The sequence below is a fragment of the Bactrocera latifrons genome, unplaced genomic scaffold, assembly GCF_001853355.1.
Source record: "Bactrocera latifrons isolate USDA-ARS-PBARC rearing strain unplaced genomic scaffold, ASM185335v1 scaffold_4, whole genome shotgun sequence".
In the NCBI taxonomy this organism is placed as follows: domain Eukaryota; kingdom Metazoa; phylum Arthropoda; class Insecta; order Diptera; family Tephritidae; genus Bactrocera; species Bactrocera latifrons.
The window spans coordinates 1,286,153-1,300,335 of NW_017537045.1; the positions used below are offsets into that span (position 1 = coordinate 1,286,153).

At 40.5% G+C, this 14,183-nt stretch overlaps 1 protein-coding gene across 3 annotated transcripts in view; it reads right to left on the reverse strand.

Annotated features, from left to right (window-relative positions):
- Positions 1-876: 876 nt before the first annotated feature.
- LOC108972462 (homeobox protein cut) overlaps positions 877-14,183 on the reverse strand; it is a 204,997-nt gene continuing 191,690 nt past the window's right edge. For all 3 annotated transcript variants that reach the window (XM_018939060.1, XM_018939059.1, XM_018939058.1), the window contains exons 7-8: positions 4,550-4,958; positions 877-4,462 (exon numbers count right to left, since the gene is read on the reverse strand). In XM_018939060.1, coding sequence (XP_018794605.1) covers positions 1,342-4,462; positions 4,550-4,958 — 3,530 coding nt within the window. In that variant the 3' untranslated portion in view covers positions 877-1,341. The remainder of the gene's footprint in view (positions 4,463-4,549; positions 4,959-14,183) is intronic.

The following is a 14,183-nucleotide window of genomic DNA, read 5'->3' on the forward strand; positions in this document are numbered from 1 at the left end:
TTAATTTTTTTATTATTCTTAAGTTTTTTTTATTTCAGCTTTCTTCGTTACTTTTCTGCCTAATTCTTTGAAGGTGTGCAAAGTTTCTACTCAATTACGTATTTCATGCCTTAAGCCTAATTCCTCACAACTACTTACGCTAATTCAATTATTATTATTTTTTTATTGTTATTGTTACGTGTTTTTTATCTGCTACGCATCATTTATTTAATTTCATTTAATTTTTTTTTCACATTATTTATTTATTATTATTTTTTTGTTTAACTTGAATGCCTTTTAATGCCGCACAGACTATTTAATTAATAAATGTTTAGTATTTGTATATATTTGCCTGTACCTGGTTTACTTTGCCAAATACCATTTTTTATTTTCTACTTTTATGCTATTTTATTTATATGTATGCCTATATGTACCATATATATATCATATATTATATATTTAGCGTTATTTCTTTTAGTTTTTCTTATGCTAGATGCTACACTGTAATGCCATTTTTGGTTTGCTATACTTCGCCGTTCGCTTAATACAAATACTTTTTGTGGCGTTCAACAAATATAATATGTATTTTTTTTTGTTGAATTGTTATTAAACATTACTCAGCCTAAATGTTAAATAATAATAATGTCGCAGGCYTTTCATGTTACTTAGCGCTATTTTTCGTGTGCAAGGTTTCTTCCCATTTCTTTTTGTTTTAATTTACTTTGATTTTACCGTTGAGATCAAAAAGATGCTTTGCAGAAAGCTTCCTTTACATTTGTAATCTCTTTATAATTGTATATAATTTTTGCTAAATTTCAATGCTTGATTTAATCTTTATTATATAGCTTCATATATATATATATACTTTTTCATTAACTATTTACAGTTGCGGTGGCAGGGCGTTCACTACTACGGTAAGCTATAATATTATTAACTATTTACACTTTAAACTAAGTATGTATGTATGAAGAGAAGTATTATAAATGGTAAAAATACGTTAAGCGAATAGAGTTTATAAACTAAGCAAACAAAAAAGAAAAGAAAAGTATAATTAACAGAAAAACAACTACTAAACCAGCTTACAGTCTTTCACGGCAAAAGTTACACAAATAATATTCCAAAAAACAGCATTTAAATGCCGTTATTTTCACATAACGCTTCATTGTCTTTCGAGTTTGCAAATGAATAACGCATTTTCTAAGCAAAAATCTTTGAACAAACGAAATTACGCCCAATCGTTCAAGTTCTGCTGCGTGTAAACGCGCTTGACACCACAGATTGCACAATTTTGAGTGACGCATGCGCGGCATACGTGCTTGTTTAGCTTTAAAACAAAACGCCGCCGTAAGCGCACAAGTTGTATTAATAATTCCACACGCTTGCTGCGCCTGCGGTGGTTGGCGCTGTTGTGTTCGTTGTCGGCACGCCGAGCGCCGCGACTTCGTCTTCGTGACTGTGCCGCTGTAGGCGCACCATGCGTAACTTGTCTTCGCTGATTACTTTTAGCTTCTCTTCGCTTGTTGGCGCTGTTGTTGAGAGCGTCGTTGCCTCAGCGTCGCTGTCACAATCTTCCTGCTCCTGTTTAATGCGCACCTCCGGTTCTAGGAAACGCTGTTGCTCCACGTCGCTCTCGCCTACTTCGGTATGTTTATGCGCCTCCGTATTGACATCGGCGTTTTCGTCAGCTTCACTGCGATTAAAATCGGACGGTTGCATAACGCAAACACCATTGATGATGCGTTCTTGTGCGGCTGTTGATTGTGGCATGCCAGCTGCTGTTGCCATTGTCGCGCCAGCAATGCCATTTGTATCGGTGCTTAGGCTTGGACCGGCGGGATTGACCCATTGTGGTGCAGCTGGTTTGCGTCGTGAACTGCGCATATTTGCATTCAGTCCACCCAGTAAGTAGCTGGCTGCGTTGGATAGTGGCGTGCTGCGTGGTGTGCTGGAGCCGCCGTCTTTGTAATCGCCGCTGAGGGATTTGTCATCGGCAGCGCCATCAACACCGTCTAGCGACTCATTGTCGCTGAGATGACTCTCGTCGAGTTCGTCGTCATAGTCGACGCTGCGTTCACGTTTCATAGAGCTCATCGAGAGATCAAGTCCACGCATTTGTTCTTTAAAAGCCTGATTGAGCGCGTGTAGGTCGGGCTCGCCGCCAGCACTGGCAGCTGCAGCGGCGGCGGCGGCAGCTGCACCGGGCATACCAGCTAAGCTGCGTCCGAGTAGCGCTGCAGCGGCGAAGTAGGGCGGGTATGGTAGCGTTGGTGCGCCACTCAGTCCCATGCGTTCTTTGTGCAGTTCGAGTAGACGCTGCTGTAGCAGAATGCGGAATTGGACGGGATCGAAAGGCGTTGAATTGGTGTTCTCGCGACTGGGTATTGGATTGTCGGCACCGGGCTGATTGTGTGGCACCTGTTGCTTAAGACGCATGCGGTGATTGTGGAACCAATTCGTGATGGTGCGCGTAGCGAGACCGAGCTCATTGGCAAGAAATTCGATAGTGGCCACATTTGGATATGGATCGAGTTCGAAAGCTAAACGCAAAGCTTGCTTCTGCTCTTCAGAAAAGAGTACACGTTGCTTTTTGTTCGGTGGTGCGCCGCTAACGGATGAGCCCACCGAGCCGGGACCGGGCGAGCTGGTGTAAAAGTCGTTGGTGTCATTGCTGGATGTATCCGAACTGTTATCCTGTTGGTTGGGCCCGGTTGAACGACGCCGTTTGCTAGCCTCACGTCTTTCGTTCTTAATCACCTGCAGGCGTTCAACATTATTAGCATCGGATAGCCACAATTGCATGCGTATGAACGGTTCACGCCCCTTAATGGAGAGCATGTGCCATGGCTTTGGTTTGCTTAGTAGCTCTGAGACGGAGCCTTGCGATAGTCCAAGCACAGCTTCGCCAAAAATCTTTTGACCGATGTTGTTGGCGAGTAGAGCTTCTTTGATTTTCGTAGTTATCACTTGTGTATCAAGATCCTGAGTAAGCGCCGCCATTTCGTAAACGGTCGGCGACATATGTTGGTGCATGCTGCGCATTGCGTTCGCTTGATGTGGCGAATGTATTGGCATCATCATTGGTTTCTTATCGTTACCAGGTGTGACCGGACCAGCAGCACTGCCAGCGGCACCGGTAGGTGGCAGACTAATCGCGTGCTGTGGTGGCAGTCCAGGTGAAGTCAACAACATGCTTTGGTGGTGTGCCGCTTGTGCGGCGGCAGCGGCCTGTGCTGCTTGTACGGCAGCAGCTGCAGCATGCTGTTGTTGGCTTTGTGCCTGCTGCTGGTGTTGTTGCATTGCGGCAGACATGGCAGCGGCTTGCATTTGTTGCATGATATGCTGGGCTTGTGTTGGTTCCTGAAGTTTCAATTCGTTCATCATTTTTTGCATCGGTAGCGAAGCGCCAATCTTGCTGGCCAATCCTTGCGGTATCTGTGGTGTGCCGCTATAACTGCCAGTGCGCATCAGCTTTTCTGGCGCAATCTTGTATTGGCTGGCCACTAATTTATGTACAGCATTCTCGTCTTCAAGAAACATTTTCATGCGTATGAAGGGTTCACGTCCCTTTTGTGTCAACATATGCCAAGGTTTGGGGCGTGCCAGTAAATCGGAGACAGAGCCCTGCGAGAGACCGAGTACCGATTCACCAAAGAGACGTTGCGAGATGGAGTACTGCGAAAGGGCCTCTTTAACGCGTCGCACTATGTCCTCGGTGTTGAGGTTATTGAACATATCGAATTGCTGTTGCGTGATTGGTGGCAAGACGGCTTTGGTGGGACGCTGCGGTGGTGTGTGGTGTGGTGGGACGGGTGGCTGTGTGATTAACGAGTTCGTGATAGATGCCATGCGCTGCAAGGGGCTTGCGGTGGCGGAGAAGTCATCATTGGCTGTCATCGCGGGCGGCAAAATCGAATTGCTCAATGGGCTGGGTGCAGTGGAATTGCTAACGCCGTGCATGGAAACTGCCGCGCTGCTAGTTGTTGGCGGCACCGGTGTATGGCTACTGCCACTGCTTTCGAGCTTGCGCGTGTGCAACGGCATACCGGCGCTGGAATGGCGATCCAAGCTGTCGGTGTTCGGCAAGTCTTTGGCATTGCCACCGCCGATGTTATTACTACCCGGCATGGTGGCCGTATTGCTGTTGCTGTTACCGCACTGCGAATCCATAGAGTTGCTGGAGTGTTCGATGGCACGCTGTCCATTGACCTTTATAGCGTCTTTGGGATCCTTTGTCAGCGTTAGGTCCTGTGCGCCATTCAACACTTGCTGCTGTAATGCCATCAAGTTGGAGAAGTTGGGGAAGTTCGGCAAGCTACTAGCGGCGGCAGCGGCTGCTGCAGTCTGTTGTTGCTGTTGCTGTTGCAATTTGGCCATTTCACGCTCGTAAGTGAGGCGTAAATTCTCATCGGCTGCCATCATGTTGGGCAGACCACAACCGCTGGGCATGCCACCGGCAGCGCTGAAAAAAGGCGAAAGTAGAAGACTAAAAAAATTAATTGGTTTAGCCAAACATTGCTCTTACAACAGAATAAGTGTTATTAGATTATTGAACTGTGCTGCAGTTGCTTACCTGGGAAAGGCGGCTTCACGTGGCGTACGCATAAGAAACTCCTGATAGATGCGCGCCATTTTATCGGGCGTTAATTCTTGCTCCTGACGCAAGCGATGCTGCTGCTGTTGCGCGGCAGCTACTGCAGCCGCCTCCTGCTCTTGCTTTAATTGGCTGTTGCTCTTATAGAATGGCGAGGTGCATAATGGATGCGGCGACTTGGAATCCTCATTGCTGTGCTGCGACTCGTCATGCGCCGAGCGCCGATGCTGCTCGTGTTGCAGCTGTCGCTGTTCGGCCTCTTTTAATTGCTGTTGCAGTGAGCCCGGTGTGGAATTCTTGATCATGCTCGATGCTTCATTGAGTATGTGTGCGATGCGATCATCGGACATGGAGTCCTCGCGTCCACCATACGGCGGCAAACCAGAATCTGCAAGATCGATAAAACAAGGAGTAATTAAATATTTATACCGTCAGCGTGCGTACATAAGAAATCAACGCAATAGCGTGATCATAAACAGGCCATTAGTCGACATAAAACGCACAGCGCAGTAAAACTAAACAAAAAGTCTCAAAGTAAATTCAACAAAAGGTTCAAACAACCGCTAGTATATGACATATTGATAGGCGCTGCCAATGCTGAGGACCCATGGATTTATTGGTCCATTATCCGTACCAACACTGCGCCGCCACAAGGCGCACGCAAGCAATAAAGCCGCGCTCAGCCGTCGAGCCGACTTGTACGCGTTTTTATGTGTGCTGCCTGCGATTAAGGCGCCAAATGCGCGCCCGTTGCCGCACACCGGTCTGTGGGTCAGCGCATTTATTGTATTTATTGATACGTTGCTGCGTCAAATCAAGTTTGCCCACAATTTGCGGCAGTGCGCAGCAAATATTTCCGTTCAATAGGTGACGCGCGCTGTAGTGCATTAAGATTTAGTGTTGGAATTAAGCCATAAAATGTCAATAACCCACCACTTTCGGTATAATTTATTTTCTTTCATCTGCACTCCTCTAAAATATTGATGCAAATTAAATATCATAAAAAGGCAATTTGCTGCTTCCTGCGATTGATAGTGTGATACGCTGGAAGTGCCTACAGCTAGCTAATAAATGCGCGGGAATAATTTTTGCAATACTTATAGGCTTAACATATTCTTGTTGTTGATTCAGTAAGAAAAGTGATTTGTGAAAAAGTCATCGGGCTAACTTGCAATTATGGGGTTAGGTCAGTCTAGGATTTTTAATAAATTGTAAAAAAAAAAAAATGTATATATATCTTAAAATGCACTTCAAGCACCTTAAAATATTATTAACATTTTAGAATTCAAAAAAAAAAAAAGATAATAAATGATATACGTTCAAATACGTGTTTCATAAAACCTGATAGCAAAAATGTGACTCCTTTTAGGCAATTATTTTGAGCGCCTTAGGCTGCCTTAAATGCTTAAAATATAAATTTCTTATGAAAGACTTACTCATGGCGTGTATATATTATTATTTCATGCGGAAGGCAGAATTTCTGAAACAAGAGTGGAAATTAGCACTGCAAGTGCTGTCAGTCTGTTTCAGCTGGCTGACATGGTATGTTCGATTTGGTACTACATAATGCTTGGCGAAACGAAGACAGCCTATATTTGTTTCTTATTTTGGCTGGAGGCGTGTAGTGCGTATAGCAAATTATAGTAACGCATTGTAACGGTTTCAGCTGTCAAATTTATATTAGCGACAAGTTAGCGTTACGTCATGACCGTCACGAACTGTCAAAGTTTGATAATAATTGTATATACACATAAACGTTTGCTGTAAAATTGCAAAAATTCTAATTTAAATCAAATTTAATTTGCAATTCATTAAAATTAATTGCATTCCGCATGAATGCGCTCTTGTTATTTTTTGTCAAAACTCCAACCCAGCTTTGGCGCTTTAAATAAATATGCTTCATGCTCAAATCGTTTTAAATGACCAATTAACGCAGCAAATCCAAACATTGTACCATAGCTAGCGCATGAAAGACCATATATATGTACTTGTATGTATGTGAGAAAAAAATGCTGCAAATTTCGCGCTATTTTATTTAACATTTGCCGCCACCCAACTGATGCTCAAACTCGCACGCGTATTATCACGATTGACCAACAATGAGCCACAGGCCAGCCACTCGACTGGCCAATCGGCGGTGTAAGCGCGCAGTTTGCGACCTGCAACCGTTATTTTTCCAAATAATATCATCATCGAAAGAAGGCGCAGTCAGGCGGCAATTGCATGTCGTCGATGTGCTCGAATAATATTTGAATTGCCTGCATAGCGCAGCAAGTGCAACAGCAAAAATGTTTGTACCGCGCATTGCTAGCGCTTTGTTGGCATGTTGCGACCAAAGGTTGTGCTTAACGGTAAAAAAAAAAAATAAACCTGGAGAGTCTACATCAAAGCATCAAAACCGATCTATTGACGGCATTGATGAGCGCGCCAAGCTTGAGGTTGGAAAAAAGCGATTTGTCGCTTGTTTTTGGCGTTGATTTCGTGGGGCGCAAGTGCAATTTGCAAACACATGTGCTGCCAACAAGCAAACAATGCATTGCAAAAATAAGCATAATGGATTGCATAAGGGCTACTTGGCATAAAAGGCTGACAAAATTATGGCTGACTGGTCGCTTTTCTGAATTTAATAGGCACAATTCGTACGTTGGAATTGATAAACGTAAATGAGGAGTAAAATGAGCAGTTCGATGAGTAGTAGGAAGAATGACTCTATGAGTAGTTCTTTCAGGAATGAGTGGATTAATAAGTCAAATCTACAATTTAATGAGTATTTAAGTGAGGCATACAATAAGCAGTTCAATGAGAAATAGAATGAGTAGTTCACTAACGAGGTCCATGAAGAGTTCTATGAGGAATTTTTGAGTTTGAATGAAGAGGCATACAATAAATAGTTCAGTCAGGGGAAAAGTGAGTGGGTCAAAGTCAAATCAATAGTTCAATGACTGGTTCAGCGAGACATGCAATGAGTGATTTTGTGAGGAGTAAAATGATGAAGAGTCAGATCAATAGTTCAATGAGTTGGACCTCCATGAAAAGTACAGTGAGTAGTAAAGCAAGTACTTCAATGAGTAGCTTAGTAAGGCATGATATGAGTGGTTCCATGAGAAGAGAAAGGAGAGGTTCAATTGGGAGACACATCAACAGATCAGGGGGTAGTTCAGTAAGGCATGCAATGAGTGTTTTTATGAGGAGTGAAATTATTGGCTCAATGAGGAGTCAGATCAATAGTTCAATGAGTGGGACCTCCATGAAAAGTCCAGTGAGTAGTAAAGCAAGTACTTCAAAGAGTAGCTTAGTAAGGCATGACATGAGTGGTTCCATGAGAGGAGAAAGGATAGGTTCAATTAGGGGTCACATCAACAGCTCAGTAAGGCATGCAATGAGTGTTTTTATGAGGAGTGAAATTATTGGCTCAATGAGGAGTCAGATCAATAGTTCAGTAAGGAGTACAATAAGCAGTTCCATGAGGCATAGACTTAGTAGTTCAAAGAGTAGTGGGATGAGTAGGAGCGCCATGAAAAGTACAGTGAGTAGTAAAGCAAGTAGTTCAATGAGTAGCTTAGTAAGGCATGCAATGAGTGATTTTATGAGGAGTGAAATTATTGGCTCAACGAAGAGTCACACCAATAGTTCAATGAGTAGTTCAGTGAGGAGTAAAAAAGCCAGTTAGGTGAGTACTGTAAAGCGTAGTTTCCTAATAAAGTCTTTATTAACGCGCCAATTTTAATAGCGAAGTGCTGCAAACAGTTTCAAAATGTACTGAAGTTCCAAATTCACATTTCCAAAGCAAGAAAATGTGAATTGCAAGTTTAAAGCTTTAAGTCTGTCTTAGGACATTTTGAAGAGGAAAAATATTCATACTGATCAAACGTTGTTTTGGTGTTATAAGAAAAAAAAAAAAAATCGAAAATATTTTCTTTTCGGCGCATGACAATCCTGCAGTTAAGCCGAAAAGGACAAAAAGCAACGCAAAATAGCAATGCAAACACAAAGATACAGTTGTTGATCGCTAAGTAAGCAGGTTATTTTTTTCTTTACTAGCTGTCAATCAGCAAATGTCATCAATGTTGCACTTGTTAAGCTGTTAGTGAACTTACGTACGAGTATGTATGTAGTTCCTGCACGCCAAAGGACTCTAGTGCCGAGGCGCAACAAATAAAGGCACAACGTCGAAAGACTAGAAGGAATAAAAAGAAAAAACTCCGACGTTTAAAATTAAAAATCAAATGCAATAAAACACGTGGTGCTGTATGGAGCAAAGAGCCACAAAAAAAAACAAAGACAGACAAAATGCAGACGAAAGGAAATCACTCGCTTGAATAATTGAAAATCGCTTTACAACGAGATATAGCTCAAACGATAAACGCTTGCCTGGCCAAAGGAGCAAACACTTGCCTCCACTGACGGCAAGCAATAAATGCACGCGGTTACAGCGTCCGCAACATCAACACTCAGGTAGTGTGGAGCAAGTTGAAGCGTTTAGCAAAACAATAGTGGCTGCAAACCGCTGGCCATAGCACATGAGGCGGAAATCAACACACGAATGACAAATGGCAGCATTTTTTATTTGAAAATTTTTTACAACATAACTGTGGCAAAGCTTTGTTCGAAAAAAAAAAAAAATACCCATTTAGCAATGGCACGGAATTCAATTGAAAGGCATCATTCAAGCGCAAAGTATTGAATGACGATGATGCTTTAATGCCACATGCGCCACATAGAGAGATACGCTGGCACGGAAGTGATGTTGGTTTGCACAAAACTTGGAAGTAGGAGTTTGTTTGGCAAGACCGCAGGCGTTATGGATATGTGCTTTTTTCTACGTTTATGAATTTTTTTCACAATTCTTCCATTCTGGCCGCAAGGGCAAGTGTTAAACTGTGTGTTGACAGTAGTGCTTGATTTGCTAGTTTTTCACTGTTCATAGTGTTTGCGAAACTGATTTGTTGCCTTAGTATTTCGTATTTATTTTTTACTTGCCTCAATATCAGTTATCGGCAAGAGTTGCTGTCCAACAAGCGGCATGTTTAGAAAAAAATCGCAAGCAAAGCACTAGAAAATTGACAAGTAGATTAAGTTGATGAACTTGAAGTTGATCGATAGTGACGAAGTAGAGAAAAAAATTTAAATTTGCCGAAATCAGAAGTGGCAGACAAGTGTGTCAGCTCTTTAGCGCACACATTTTGCAAGTGTGTTTTTGCATTCTCTGCTCGAAGCTGGAAGTAGCAGCTGTGAGTTGCGTTCACAATGTAGGTTAGGTTTTATAGAGGATTTGCAAGCAGTTTAATACAACAGTAGAGATAACGGCAACGCTTTTTCAAGCCAATAAAACTGCTATAGTTACATTGAATCCATCGACAAAGCGACCTGCAGTCAACAGAGAGCTTCTTAGACGGCTCACGTTTGCTAACTTAACTCTAACTATTTGAAGTTGTGACATTTGAGTAGTTGAAGGTCTGAACTTGCAAAGCTGCAAGTCTCAACAAGCAGCAATTGTATATAGTTTCTACTTCCTTTCATTCCAAACAACTTCCGTGACTGGCATCCGTTTGATCTTGAAACGTTTGGACAATAATCAAAATCATTTGAGACCTCTTAAGGTTTACCGCGATCCAGTAGTAAGTCAAGACTGCGTAAGTGCTCCTAGTTGACAAGCGCTGAACAACTCATGTGTGGACAAGCTGGCTAAAGGTGACTGTTGAAAGTGAGTCTAGGCATTCCTTGATAGCAGTTGGCGAGCGCGCAGTTAGCGCACTGGAGGCTCTCATCGCATCTAATGACAGCATTAATCACTGATGAAACCGATACTGCCAACCAATGAATGAAAGAAATGAATATTATATTCACAATTTTTCATATTGTCATCAACAATGGTCAGCTATAAATGCGATAGACGTGCTTGTAGCTGCAGTCATACCAGTTTTTCATATTCACTGTAGAAAAAGTGCCAAATTTATATATACAAACATGAAAACAAATGAATACCGACCAGTCAAATGGCACACACAGCAATAATTGAAAGAAAAAAATGCATATTTCCACTGTCTTTTGTCTGCGACTGGCAAGGATTAAACGTCTGGCTGGCACACATACTCTTTGACCGTGGGATAACTGTTGTTTGACTTGCTTTGGAACATAAAATATTTGATTTGATTAGTTGCAAAGAGCCAGCGCACTTTTATGGATATGTTGCCTTGAAAAATTTTAAAAATGTCGGTTTGATTACAAACGTGCAAAAAAAAAAAAAAAAAACAAAAAAAAAAAAAAAAAAAAAAAAAAAAAAAAAAAAAAAAAAAAAAAAAAAAAAAAAAAAACAAAACAAAAAAAAAAAGGAAAAAAAAATGGACTATGAAAACAAATCCACTAATTTTTTAGTCAATTGCGCAGCGAATATTATCAAAACAGCCGGCACAACAGTACGCTTAAATTTTTTTTCATTCAAATAGCTTTGTTGATTTTTTAAAGCAACTTATGGGGTAAGGTCAGTGTAGACCCTGGAGAGAGACTTAATTTTCATAATTTATTTTAGAGCTAACGGCAAAGTTAGCCTATTGACTATATTCAAAAAAATTATATTGACACTTTGACACAAAATGACGGTTACAAACACAATATTCCCAATCACCCATTTTCCAGTTGGCCTCTATAGGCTACCAAAACATGTTTCACGCTATACATAAACTGTAAGTACGTAGAAATTGCTAACCTGCTCTTCAGTTAAAGACAAGCTGCAAATTTTACCGTTAATTGCAAAATTTCCAATTAAAATGCCTAGCATAAGCGCCTAATGTTATGCAATATTGCAATTAAATATGCACATATGCTATAAGCGCACGTGCAACGAGAGCACTCGATAGCGCCAACGCGCCTGAAGACACCTACGAAGCGCGCGCAAGTACTACTTAGTCTAAACCGTAGCTGTCACTTTGATCTTAGCGTTTTTTGCAATCGTATGACTGCTGGCTGCTTGTTATATTCACATTTTGTTATTAGCAAAAGTGTCAATTTGTGGAGCGCGCACATTTTCTCGCTGAAATGCCGTGTAACGAAGCGTGCAAATGTCAAGTTGACAGCCACAAGTGGCGCTGCAAAGGCACGCAGCTGTAAATGGTTTGTTGCAGATTACTCGAGAATATTGCTGCATTCTAATCAACTTGTGGTATGCGCTATTAGAAATACATTTTCTGCCCAGCTCTCCCATTATTGTTTGAGGCTTTGTCTTGACATTTTTATGACAGCTTCAACAGTTGTGCGAATTTGACAGCGCTGCGCATGCAACGCTGCATTGATGTTTGATTTGACAGTTGCAATATTATTTGCGGTTTATAGAGTCATAAAGCTGAAAATTCTAAGTGTAAGTTCCGGCGATTATTAAAGGTTGTGGAATGTAATTGCTGCATGTGGAATGCGTTTACAGTTATATGTGTCTGATTTGTCAGTTGTAAAATTATTTGTGGTTTATAAGAAATTATAGCTGAAATGCGCGTTGAGAATTCTAGGCTTGAAGTTTGTGAAATTTAACAGCTGTGTGTGGTCTATGCTTGCTATGTTGTAAGTAACGCTGCAATGATTTTTTGTATGGCTATTGGAATATTATTTGTGATGCTCAAACTTTTTGGAATGCATGGTGGAACATGTTTACTGTTCCGTTTGCAACCTTGAATTGACGTTTGAAATGTTTTTTAAAAAAATAGAGCTGAAAATTAAATATTTAAAATTTGTGGAAGCTATTTATATGTGGAATGTAATGTGTTTATGGTGTGTATGTTTGATTTGACAGTTGTAATCTTATTTTTGTAATCTTTTTATTTATTCTTCATTTTAAAATTTTTTGGAATGACACTACTAGTTGTGGAATGTAACTGTTATTTGTAGAATGTAACTCCTAAACGTGGAACTTGTTTACTGCTATGCATATGCATACATAAAATTTTACAGTTTTGTATGCATTTAAATTTATTGTAGCTGCTTTTTTAAATTTCAAAGAAAAATCCAAAAATTAATCATTTCACCGTTAGCCCTTAACAGCAAAATTTTGTGAGAGGCGCTCATATTCCACTGTTTTATAATTTCTCCTGTCACTTTTTTTTTATTTTCTCCATTCATTAGTCTGTCTGCAGTTCGAACATAACAGTTGGAAAGAGTAATTCCTCTCGGCGTTCCCTGTGGCATGAGTAATTTTTGCTATCAGCTGCGAAACTAACGGCATAGGTACATGCATGTGTCAGCGCCCAAACTTGCATACATATGTCCTGTGCCTTACCTATTCGTATCCCTTGCCCTCACCTGACATTGCAACATATTTTAATTGCCATTGTCGTTGCCGTTAGCTGTGTGACTTTTGTTGTTTTCGCTACACACCCATCTTCGCTTTTCGCCAACCGAACTAATGTCGCAATACCCTTCTTGCCGTACTTAATTACAAACTAATTAGCTGAAATAAAATATTTTTGTTTTTTCTTTTATTTTTTTCGACTTGTGGCAACATACGGCGAATATGGTGAAATGCAGTAAAAAAAAAAAAAAAAATGCAAACAAATAACGGTAGACACATGTATGTATGCTTTGTATAAGGCATACTGGGTGGCAGGCGTGCGGTAAAGAATGTGCTGGGCAAATCATTGAAATTGTCGAAGACAAAGTTTTCGCTGCTGGCGGCTGATTTGGTTTGTGCGATTGTCTCAACGACTGTGGAGCTGTTTGTCAGGTGTATTCGAGCACATATACATATGTAAGCATGTATGTGCTTGCTGAATGAAAATGTTTTCACACACACACACACACACAGACGGACATTTATATATGTATAATGACGGTAGTGAAGCGAAAAAGTTCTTGTTGTTGCAATATTGATGTTGTTCTCAGATATTAACTACAAGCGAAATATTTGCCCGATATGTATGTGTGCATGCAACATATGTGGGGCACACATGCACATAAACATAAAATGAAGCGAAAAATAGAAGCTACGGCGGCAAAAATTACGAGCGCAACTCCTATTTACACACATACACATATGTACATATGCTTGCGACAAGATTATTGTTACTTAGCGGCTCAACAGTCGGTTGCTTAAAAGAATTTACGTGTGGATCTGCATTTGTGTTTGTGCCTTTGGCTTTTCTTTTGTTTTTGTGCGAAAAAAACTTTGCGCCAATAAGTTTTTATTTGCGCTGTAATGAGGTTTGCCAAAGTGATTTGCATGTGTGCGAATGCGGGCAAAAGAAAAGGAATGCGATATTTAATTCTCTTAATGAAGAAATATAGTGGCCTTTTAGGGGCGAAAATTTGTGCAAATTTTAATTGGAAAGTCATTAAGTGAGTGTTGCATGCATGCGGCAAATTGCGGTATGTAAATGTCAAAGTGCAATAAAGTTTCCGAGCGAAAGTTTGCAGTTAAATTTGTCGGTAGGCGAGATAAGAAATTCGAATTTAAAACAAAATAAATTTAAAAACAATATCAAGAAAGGTGACGAAAGTACTAAAAAAAATTAATTCGAATATAATAAAGTGGAAAAAGTGGAAATTTTAATTAATTTAATGAAATTAGAAAAAAATTATATGAAATAAATAAAAAATCATAAAAAAGAARTAAAACAAATTAAAAATAATT